Here is an 11,654-nt window from a genome sequence, read left to right as displayed (position 1 = left end):
TGTCAGTAATAATGTTCCAATTACCTTTCAGGGGGCTATTTCTAGCTGGGAGAAAGATAAACAGATGATTATTGTGGTTGAGGATATGGAGTCTTTTCACTAGAATCATACATAGGAGCCAATTCAGCTTCATGAGGGGAAGAATGCTATTGGTTGCAAGTAGGTATACAAGAACAAGCCACCAATATTAGATAAAGAAGGAGAAATGTTCAAAGCTCAATTAGTTGCGAAGGACTTTTTTTTACAACAAAATGAGATAGCTTATGATGATTTTTTTCTTGTGATTAGACACACACCAATTATGGTAGTTCTTGCTTTGGTGGCTACTTGGGATTTGCACTTGGAGCAATTGGATGTGAAGATTTTTTTTTTTCTTTTTTTACATGATGATCTAGATGAGCATATTTACATCAAGCAATCGAAAGGGTTTGTTAAACTTGGAGTTAAGCATATGGTTTGTAGACTTAAGAGATCATTATATGGGTTGAAACAAGCTCCAAAGTAATAGTACAAGTAGTTTGATTCTTACATGATAAAGATTGGCTATTTTTACATGATAAAGATTGGCTACACACAATGTGAGCATGATTGTTCTATCTATGTATGTGGATCTATTAAGAGTATGAATGATATTACTACACTGAAAACGTATTTTGACACATTTAAAATTTAACAAATTAACATCAAACATTTATGTTTTGTAATAATTATAATTTCTAATCTAAAAAAAAATCCAATCTAACTCAAATTTCTTGAGTTTGCACACAAATTATTTTTAAAAAATTAACATAACCTCATTTTTTTTAGAGTTAATACCCAATTTGGTCCTCCGACTATTAGCTAATACTCGATTTAGTCCCAAAGTATAAAAAGTATCCAATTTAATCCTCTTACTTTTAAAACAGTACGTGATGTTGTCCTCCATTATAATTATCATCTATCCACCGATATTTTGAAGGGCATAAGCGTCATTTTAGTCGAGATTTCTTCATCATATTCGTCAAAACGTGAAGACAGAAACCAACAACCCTTAGCCTCTTCTCCCTCGCCAAAAACAAACAAGAACAACCTCCATCTTCTTCAACCTTCTCACCCTCCTTCCTCTTCATCTATCCCTTCCTTTCGCTCGACGTAGCCAGTGACAACAGCAGAAGCTGTTGGTTTCTGTCTTCACGTTTTGATGAATATGATGAAGAAATCTCCACTAAAATGATGTTTATGCCTTCAAAATAATGGTGGATAAACGACAATTGTAATAGAGGATCACATTGGGTGCGATTTTAAAAGTAAGAGGACTAAATTGAGTACGTTTAATACTTTGGGACTAAATCGGGGTATTAGTTAATAGTCGAAGGACCAAAATGGGTATTAACTTTTTAAAAAAAAAAAAAAATGCTATACAACTCAAAGTTCGAAGTAAACAATTTTAAAAGTATTTTACTATATAAATACATGTTCAAAAAAATGTTGCAAAAATCTCGCCTAAGCACCAATTAATCGCCACATATGCTCTGGCCGGCCACCTAGCGTATCACCATAATCAGTGGTCTAGGCAACTCCGCCTAAGCCTTTTAGGTGTCGACTAAGCCGTCTAGGCACCGACTAGGTCACATAGTCGATCAATTAACTATTGTTTCTTTCTTTTATAAATGAGTTATTTCACTTAAAACGACATTATTTTGACTAAAATAACACTAAATTGTTCAAACTTTAGATATTTTTTAAGTTAATATTTACTCCGTAATATTTTAATATTAAATAGTTTATAATTATCGAGTCTTAAAAAATTAAAATATTTTAAACAAATTTTTAAAAAATATACAGACGCAGGTCAATCACCTTCTAAGCGCCCACGAGTGCTCGATAAGCGCCTAACGATTTTTTTTCAAATATTATTGATACCAATTTTTGGACTTGTTTGACTAAGGGAATTGATACAACCTCAGAAAGGATTCCCCACGCAAGGATGGATTTCTATTACGCCTTCCCATCTAACTCACCTCTTGAAACATAATATCCTTTTTAGATATTCCTTGTTTGATAAGTAGCCTTTAGCTTATTAGCATATCCACGTCTAATAGCGTAGTATACTTAATCAAGGAAGAAAAAGATTTTTACCTCTTTCCCATGCATAATCAAGCCCCAAAATAACCTCATCATTGTGGCCCCAAGAACTTTGTTCCACTTCCATTACAAGCTAATATTACTTGCTCCAAATAGCAATGTTCACAGGGAAAATGACACAAAATAAAAATGCCACTGATTGCATCTTCAAAAAATGCAGAGCTCCCTCATAAACTAAATGAATACTGCATAAACACTAATACGTACGCGGAGGGGATGAAAAATTTGCATCACATAATGTGTTGCAAGTTTTCAACTTAACCTCCAACCAAAATGCGAATCAGCTGATTCAAGGAATCGAGATTCTCAGTTATTTGGAAGTGCAAGGAAGACTACTTACTTAGCTCTAGCATCTAGGCTGTCTTTTGGCAACAACAGAAGTGCAGTTGTTTGCCCAATGCCCAGGCTTGCCACACTTGAAGCATGTAGTCACAGTGGTGGATTTCCCCCCTCCATCAGCAGGAGAGGACAGCGAAAACGAGAGTGTACAATCTTTTCCCCAGTGCCCTTCCTTCCCACATTTGAAACAGGTCGCAGAGTTATGGCTTTTGTTGCACATGCTGTTCAATTTCCCACCTCTATCAGTAGGAGACTGCACACAATCTTTAGCCCAGTGCCCTTCTTTCCCACATTTGAAACAAGTAGCTGAATTATGACTTTTGTTGGACATATTATTCGTGCTTTGATAAAACTGAGGAGCTTTCCGTGACTCTGTTGATCCAGCTGCGTTTGTGATTTCATTACACCATTTGAAGAAACCACAGCTTTCCTACATAACAAGAGCAACTACTTAGCTAGGCATTAGTCAAGTGAAGAGAAAGCTGTATTCCAAGCCTTGAGTTAAAATGCTAGAAGCATACAGCTGTGTCCACAGTTCCACACAAATCCTTAATCAGGATATGAAACACTAGGGGACAGACACACATTGGGCAGGCCAAGAGAAATCTTGGGAGCTGAAGAGATCGAATGAACAAAATACACACACAAATTGTATGATGCTTGCTATAATTTTAACCCTGGATGATGTACTTTGACTGTGAATTTTGTTAAAAGTCCTTAAGTCTCTGCAACTCAGAAGCATTGAAAGAAGTTCTACAATCAAGAACATCTTTAATAGGTTAAATTTTAAAAGTCCACCACTTTAGGAGGTTTATGAAGCATAATGTTATCCTAAACAACACTAAAAAATTAATCCCCAAAGACCAAGAAAATGAACAAAAAGAAAAGAGAAGACAATAATCATTGTCAAAAACATGTAAGGATAAGTTACTTGACCACACTAGATGTTTCTCTTGCATCCCATTTTATTATTGATATTGAAACAAATATTTAACAAGTCTTACAAACTACATTTTTCCTACACCCATTTTATTATTAGTTAGTCAACTTACTATATATTTTGTCATTAATTTTTTCAAGCTTTATAGAGGCATAGAGCTGTACCAATAATAACCACTTGGCCTATCAATGTTGCACCAGATCTAATGTTTTGCATCTTACTCTGCATCTCAGGTCTCTTGTACCACATTTCTCAAAACCATCACTACCAGAAAGTATTTACTTTCAAATGGGATTAAGAACAAAATGCGACTGCTGATAGGAGCACCAATCCGTTCTCAAGGTCTTTTGCACCCAAATCAATCTGATAAGTTGCAAATGACATTCCCAGTAATACAAATGGGTTAAATGACCAGATACAGATTCCTAGAGTCTTCAAACATTTCAAAACAATGAAGCCTATGCAACTATGCAACAGATTACAGGAGCAGATAAAGTAGTCAAACCATGTCTCATGTCTGCTTTTTATACCTGACTTGGACAGCGATAGAATTGCTGGCCAATATTGTTCCCTGTTTTTGCTGTGAGAACACGGCAAGGACCGGCACCACATGGACATGAAAGCGCGGGGATCGAAAAATTTGTAGCAGAGTTGTTTTGGATGGCTGTGTTATAAGTAACTGAAGGCTTGTCACACCACTCAAAGAAGTCACAACCTCCATTTTCCTGAGCAAGAGTTTGGCTCCACATTAGAACATAAAACGACAGCATAATATCATTACAAAACAAAATAATAATCAGCAATATGCATAGAAGATCACAATAGTCCAGAACTAAATCTGATCAAATTGAGCATCTATATCTAAGTGTGAAAATGGCATTATAATCTAGAAAACAAAATTGATATTAATTCTAGACATAGGCGTAAATTAGAAAAAGCGCAAAACTGAAATTGACCTGTCTGCTAGGACATTTGTAGAACTTCCGACCGCGATTTTTGTCAGTGTTGGCGGTGAGGGTGATGCAAATCCCTAATCCACACGGACATTTCTTCTCAGGGATACTCGCGGAACCGTATTCATCATTAATCGGACCGGCATCGCAATCGCGCGCCCAGTGCCCAGATTTACCACACTTGAAGCATGTATTGCCGGAATCCGAGGTCGGAAACGAAGAATTGCTCTGATAGCTTGTGCTATAGGGGTTATAGTTTTGGCGTGGTACAGAAGAAGGTGAAAAGATTTTCGCTTGCTGTTGGAATTCGAGACTTTTACTGCCTTTTAGAGCCGCGATGTATGCCCCTTCTCCGAGACTGACGGTGCTATTGTTTCTGTTTTGCAGGGCGGTAGAGGTGATTTTCGATGAATTCGCGGCGGAGGTGGAAATGGAGGTAGGAGTTACGGTGGTGGAGATCCGGCGACGCTTGGACGAAGAAAGCGCTGCGGCCTCGGCAGCGGCCACTTGTGAGAGAAATTCCTCGTCTTCGTCAAATTCCATCATCTTCGCTCTCTCTCATACACAATTTGGGAGCACTTTAATTTTGTAATGTTACGTTTCCCGCTCATTTAAGTCGGCTACATCCCTGCCATTGACCTTGTAAGTTAGAATCACGAAGTGACTTTTTCAAATAAAATATTATGTGTTTAATTCTTAGTAAGTGTAGTATTGATTCTTTGTGTTTTAATAAATTGAAAAAGTAATTATAAATAAATATTATAGTATTACATAGTTAATAATACTCAAAAAGACTACATCCCTAACCACAATTAATATTAAAAATTATATTATCACATCAAGGATGAACAATATGAAATAAATTTTGAAGTGTCATTTTTCATATCTATTTAGCATGGCAAATGGAATTAATGATTTCACAAAAAAAAAAAAAAAAAAAGATGAAGAAGAAATGAAACGTGGTGAAAAGCACATATATAAAAAGTATAGAGTATATTTATAAGTATGCATAAATAAATATTAATATATGCTAGTTTCGTGGTTATTTAAAGGAATGAAAAAAATATAATAGAGGAGAAATAAAGAAAATCATTAAAGAAAAAAAATACTAAAATCAAAATAATATGAAAAATTCATTTTAACAAACAATTATACCAACATCTTTTTGTTCCTGTTATTAGCTCTTATTATATTAGTAGATAAATTAGTATATTATATCCTTACCACCATGAACTCTTATTATTTTTCACTAGTCTTTCTTATGCGCGATGCGCAAAAAAAGGTGTCCAATATAAATATTTTATATTTAAATTTTAAATTTATTTAAATTTTAGATATTTAAATTATTGTAAATAATAATAATAATAATGCAAAACATTTTTATAAATTTAATATTTATATTTTAAAAAATAACTAACATATAACCTTTTCTCAAAAAAAAAAAAAAAAACTAACATATAACCCAAATATATTATTATTATTATTATTATTATTATTATTATTATTGAAAATAAGAAAATATATGTTGGATGCATGTGCATGGTAGCAATAGTGGAAAGATAACGAAAGTTATAACGGTAGAGGTATATTTGTCCAAAATATTGTATAGTACGGAGTACAACATTTATAGCATAATGTATCATAAAACTTAACGGAAAAAACAGACATAAATGAAGGGTATAACCTTCATTCACACTTATTATCAATGTTGAAAAAATCGTTAGGTGTCTGGGGACGGCCGATGGCGCCTGAAACGCCTAGGAGGCTGTGCGCATAGCTCTTACGTGCGATTTTTGCAACACTGCTTATTATGAAGGGTATAACATTCATCCACACTTATTATGTTTCAGCTTTTAGATAGCTTTAGAGAAGATTAGGGTTTTTTTTTTTTTTTTTTTTTTTTTTTTTTAAATTTTAAATAGATTAGTTTTTAGAATGAAATATCTAAAAAATATAATAAGTCGCAATCAAAGTTATATCCCTTATTTATGTCTATATTTTTAATGCCAACCATTTTGTACATTGTATTTTTAGAGTTGTATTATATAATTTTTTGGACAAAAATACCCTTATCGTTATAACTTCCGTTATCTTTTCCATTATTTTTACCATGCACATGCTTCCACCATATTTTTTCTTGTATTGATAACAATATTTGTAAGACATTATATATTGGATTAATATAATAAATAAATTTTATTTCACTTATATTTTAATTAGTAAAAATTTGTTAATTTTTTTTTTTAAATATAAATATTGGGTATCGCGCATAAAAAAGACTACTCCCCTCAATAAGTATCATAAATTAAAGCACATATTTTTTTTGAAAGCCAACCAAAAACGGTAGGAGTATTATATCAAATCAGAGAAAATCTCAATACATAGAGCTACACGGAGAGAAAGCTGTAGAAGATAGGGTATGAGCACCCCAATTGACAACATAATAGAACGACAAGAATCAATAGAAAACCCAACATATGATAAAAAATCAACATGAACAGAAGATAAATAGTGCTGGAAATTGGAACAATCAGTGAGAAGTTTCACAAATGTTATTTCACGATCCCTGAGCTAAGAGAGTATCTCCTTGCAAGCTAGAGGGTCATGAGGGGAGAGAAGCAATCCGCGAGTAAGCCACTAAGATTGTGCCGTCCGGCGAGAGCCAGAACAGAGCCAACCGTTGCCTTCTTGGTTGCCGGCCGGAATTGACCACTGCTGGAGTGGCGCGAATTAAAGCATATATTTAAGATAATAGAAATCATCCATGTATGTTGTACTACACATTGGTTCTGCATCCTTTTTTAAAAAAAAAAAAAAAAAAAACATTTATAACAAGTCTCAAAATGGTTATAACAGAAAAAGAGAGAAAAAAAAACACTCTGACAATAGTTTTAAAATATCTTCAAATCTGCAGAGTATACTAAATTAATTACTGGAAAAAACACAACAAACAATAGGGAAAAGACATTATACAAATTAAAAGTAGTACTGTACTCCATCAAGTAAGGTTCCCATGACCAATCAATAGATCGAAGCAATTGAGAAGTGTGGGCGGGTGTAAAGGTGCGTGCGCTGCCCTTTTAATCTGCCCGCCTGCAATCACAAGCTAAGGCCTATGAAATGCAAGTATCGTAATGTTGTTGTATATGGAATAGAAAATGTCACTGAAGAAATTGGAGTTTGGAAAATTAAACAAAAGGAGTACATATGTACCTTTTAATTTAATTACCTTTGCAAATTTAATTTAATTTGTTCTTCTGGCATGTCTTCTTGGAACAGTATTTTTGGAACCCTTTCTTCTCTCCCATGTGAGTTTCCTTAGCAACCAGTTGAGTTTTCCACATCGCAGACCAAAATATCCCACACAAACTCCAAATGGAAATGCACAGCAGTACCCTATCGTCACGCTCTGCCACGAAAATCCATTAAAAAAACCTGAATCCTCTTCCTCCTCCTCTTCTTTTGAGTGCATAGGTGGGTTTTTAGCTTCACATTCTAGTGTCAACGGGAACCCGCACAATGCTGTGTTCCCCAAATAGGAGTCGTTGCCAAATGTATCAAGGTGTCTACTGCGGGGTATAGCTCCAGATAAGTGATTATAGGAGAGGTTTAGAACACCGAGAAATCCAAGGTTTGAGAGTTGCCACGGAATCTCCCCTGTGAGTTGGTTGTTGGAGATGTCTAGGGCCTCAAGCAAAGTCATATCTTCGAGTGATGGAGGTATATGGCCAGTGAGGCTGTTGTGAGACAGATTAAGAAGCCGAAGAGTATAAAGGTGGTTTCCTATTGAAACAGGAATCTCTCCATGGAACATGTTACTTGATAAGTCGATACTCGTGTAAAGCTTTAGAATTTGTGCCACGGACTGCTCGGACCCTTTCACCACTAGCATTGCAGAGCTATACCGGTGGTAATAGAATATGCTATTTCTGTATGTTACTTGTAAGTCAGAACTAATATTATTTATAATCCCGGTAAAATGCAGCAAATAACATGTAGGAAGAGGTCCAGTGAAATAATTGTTGGAGAGATCAAAAACTTGCAACCTAGGGAAGGGAAGCTTGGTGGTAGGATTTCCAATCACTCCACGAAAATGATTTGATCTTAAGATGAGCACTATCAATTGTGGAAGAGCATCTAACCAGTGTGGGAAAGAGTCATTTAACTTGTTGTTTCCAACGTCAATGACTTGGAGAGCTGTAGAGTTGATGAGAGTACGAGACAAAGGTCCTTCAAATTGGTTATGATCCAAGATGAGAGCTTGAAGAACATTACCCCTTGTAATGTCTGCTGGAATGGTTCCATGAAAGTGATTCATGCTTAAATCAAGTAGAGACAATGTTGTGCTTAGATTTCCCAAACATGGAGGAATAACACCGCTCAAAGAATTATCAGATAAGCCAAGGAATTTGAAAGGAGTTGAACTACTACAGAACTCTTTGTGCATAGGACCATTTAAGTTATTTTGCTCAAGATCCAATAATGAGAGTTCATTACTAAAATTTCCCAAACACTTTGGAATTGAGCCACTAATGTAATTGCTTCCCAAGGTAAGAAATTGAAATTGGCTTGCATTGCATAGTGATTCTGGAATATCTCCATGAATCTGACTCTCATAGAGACTCAATATTCTTAGACTCCTGATGTTTCCCAAGCATTCTGGAATAGGCCCATTCAGTTTGTTATTTGCTAGAGAAAGTAGTCCAAGAGATGTGAGATTGCAAATGACTAATAAGGTCTGGGGTCCATGAAGCAAGTTGGAATTTATGGAAAAAATAGATAGTGATGTCAAATATCCTATTTCCCATGGTATTGATTCACTAAGATTGTTTTCTGAAAGGTTTAAGTGTGAGAGCTGAGTCAAATTTCCAATTGTTGAAGGAATTAAACCAGAGAGGTGGTTTTTCTGAAGGCCAAGTTTAGACAACTTTTTTAGATCCCCAATGTTTGAGGGAATGCAACCTGAAAGCTGGTTACTACTCAGGGAAAGATATTGAAGTTGTGTCAATAAACTAATTTCAGAGGGAATCCTTCCAGTGAGATTACTGCTATCTAGAAACAAGGAAGTTAATTGTGTCCAGTTGGCAATGAGTTGTGGTACTAACTCACCTGAAAGCATATTGGAAGATAAATCTAACTCAACTAGTTTGGAAAGATTGGACATGCTGGGAGGCAACTCGCCTGTTAGAAAGTTATCCCCTAGATACAAGTACTCAAGATTTGTGCATAGCCCAAGTTCAAAGGGAATCATAGAATTCAGTTGATTCATTTCAAGAGAAAGAATCTGAAGATGTTTAAGGCTTCCAATGGAAGACGGAATCTCCCCTTGAAATGAATTATGTTGTAGCCCTAGTACTGAAAGGCTATTCATGGAGCCAATTTCAACTGGAATTGTTGAATTAAGTAGATTTAATCCAAGAGCAAGATACTGAAGATGTTTGAGATTTCCTATGGAAGGTGGAATATTCCCAAGAAATGAATTATCGGTCAATTTCAGTGCTTGAAGACTGGTGATTGAACCAATTTCTTTTGGAATTATGCCAGAAAGGTTGTTGTATGAAAGACGAAGAAATTTAAGGCTGGACAAGTTGGTAAGACTAATGGGAAAAGGTCCTTGGAAGAAATTGTTACCAAGATCAAGATGCTCCAGCTTCTCTAGCTTGGAAAACACAGACACTGGAATTTGGCCGGTAAAATGGTTTTTTGACAAATCAAGGTAAGACAGGTTTGGGCAACTTGTTATCAAGTCTTCTGGAAAATCCAAAGTGAACTTATTAGCACGGAGGTTGAGATGATTCAACAAAGGCATAGCATGGAATTCAGACCAATTGGGAGTTTTCAGATTATTCACTCCCAGATCCAAGTACCTCAGGTTTTGAAGATTACTAATTTCAAATGGAATCACATCCTCCAGAATGTTTCTGAAACAACTAAAGTACCTGAGCTCTGTCAACTGCCCAACCTCTGCTGGTATTGCCCCCGTGAAGTTGTTATTGCTCAAGTCCAGAAAAGTGAGCTTAAGGAGGGTGTTGATAGCAGATGGTATCACTCCGCTCAAACTATTGTTATTGAGATTGATGCGAGTCAGATTAGGAAGTACGGAAAAAGCGAGTGGTTCAAGTGTACCTCTGATGTTCCCATGGGGTAGATTCAGCTCTGAAACAGAACCAGCGGAGCTGCAGATGATGCCCTCCCAACTGCACACATTTGTGAGGTTGTTGACAGACCATGAAGAATCCAGTAAAGAAGTAGATGATGATGATAGGGCATTGTTCTTCCATTGTAAGAGAGCTTCGGCTTCTTCTTTGTTTGCATGTAAGGGTGCGGTGTTTACTGTGGCAAGAAAACAAAGGATTTGAAAAAAAAGAGTGAAAATGGAGATTCTCATCATTGTTTAGTTAATAGTAATTCAATAAGGTGGATGATAAGAAACAATGCTTCTATGTGATCCTATATATAGCAGATACAGGGAATGATTATGTGAAAAAAAGTGGAAAAATAATTAATTTTTGTGGATGAGGATTGAGGAGTGCAGGGTAGTCTAGGTTAATATGAAGGTGACAGTCTTTTTGATCGTATGCTCTGATCTCGCTCCCAAGTTTCTTTATTACTGTATTATTCCATGCCTTCATTATGTTTGTTTTTTAAATTTTTCTTATGGCGCACAATAAGACAAAATACTCTCTTAATTTCTAAATTCTTTCGTAAGTACCTTGTGCTCAAATGACATGTAGTGACTTTCCTATATAAGAGGTAATGAGATCAAGCCTCGATTAGACAATGCGGTATTAACTCTTTGTACTCCAACATGTTGAAAAAGTTTAGACGAACATATACTACAATGTAATACAGTCAGTAGTACTAAAAAAAAACTTCTAAATTCTTTCTATCTTATTTATAATGAATTATTTCAACACAATATTAGGATAAAACTTCAAGTATTTAGTTTCTATGCATTTATGGATCCTTTGATTCACAAAATATCATATTACCTTAGGAAATGTTAATATAAACTTGTTTGATTGATAATTATCTTTTATATATAGCGGTTATTTTAATTTGATACTATTACCATATTTTTCTGTATTTCAATAAATTAACTTTAAAATTGAGGTTAGAAACATAAAAGGTAAAGACAAATGACAATGGTAAAAATGGCAAAATAATAAAAAGTACGTGGGAATTTTTTTTGAATGCATATGTTCATATACTTTCTCAATCTACTGAAACACAAAGAGCTAATGCATCTGTTCATATACTTTCTCAATCTACTGAAACACAAAGAGCTAATGCATCTG

At 35.2% G+C, this 11,654-nt stretch overlaps 2 protein-coding genes across 2 annotated transcripts; both read right to left on the bottom strand.

The window, feature by feature from the left end:
• Positions 1–2,140: 2,140 nt before the first annotated feature.
• On the bottom strand, positions 2,141–4,929 carry LOC109158226 (DNA-binding protein HEXBP-like). Its single transcript, XM_019306113.1, has 3 exons — positions 4,360–4,929; positions 3,934–4,128; positions 2,141–2,893 (listed from the first exon to the last, which is right to left on the bottom strand). Exons 1-3 carry the CDS (start codon positions 4,900–4,902, stop codon positions 2,471–2,473), a joined length of 1,161 nt encoding a protein of 386 aa, XP_019161658.1. The 5' UTR covers positions 4,903–4,929; the 3' UTR covers positions 2,141–2,470.
• Positions 4,930–7,223: 2,294 nt separating this feature from the next.
• On the bottom strand, positions 7,224–9,564 carry LOC109158311 (receptor-like protein 12). The gene is made up of 2 exons (XM_019306236.1): positions 7,586–9,564; positions 7,224–7,449 (listed from the first exon to the last, which is right to left on the bottom strand). Exon 1 carries the CDS (start codon positions 9,518–9,520, stop codon positions 7,601–7,603), a length of 1,920 nt encoding a protein of 639 aa, XP_019161781.1. The 5' UTR covers positions 9,521–9,564; the 3' UTR covers positions 7,224–7,449; positions 7,586–7,600.
• Positions 9,565–11,654: the final 2,090 nt, after the last annotated feature.

Source organism: Ipomoea nil, unplaced genomic scaffold (genome assembly GCF_001879475.1).
Source record: "Ipomoea nil cultivar Tokyo-kokei standard unplaced genomic scaffold, Asagao_1.1 scaffold2805, whole genome shotgun sequence".
Lineage (NCBI taxonomy): Eukaryota > Viridiplantae > Streptophyta > Magnoliopsida > Solanales > Convolvulaceae > Ipomoea > Ipomoea nil.
Note: the sequence above shows the minus strand (reverse complement) of the source record. Positions and strands in the feature narration are given on the sequence as shown.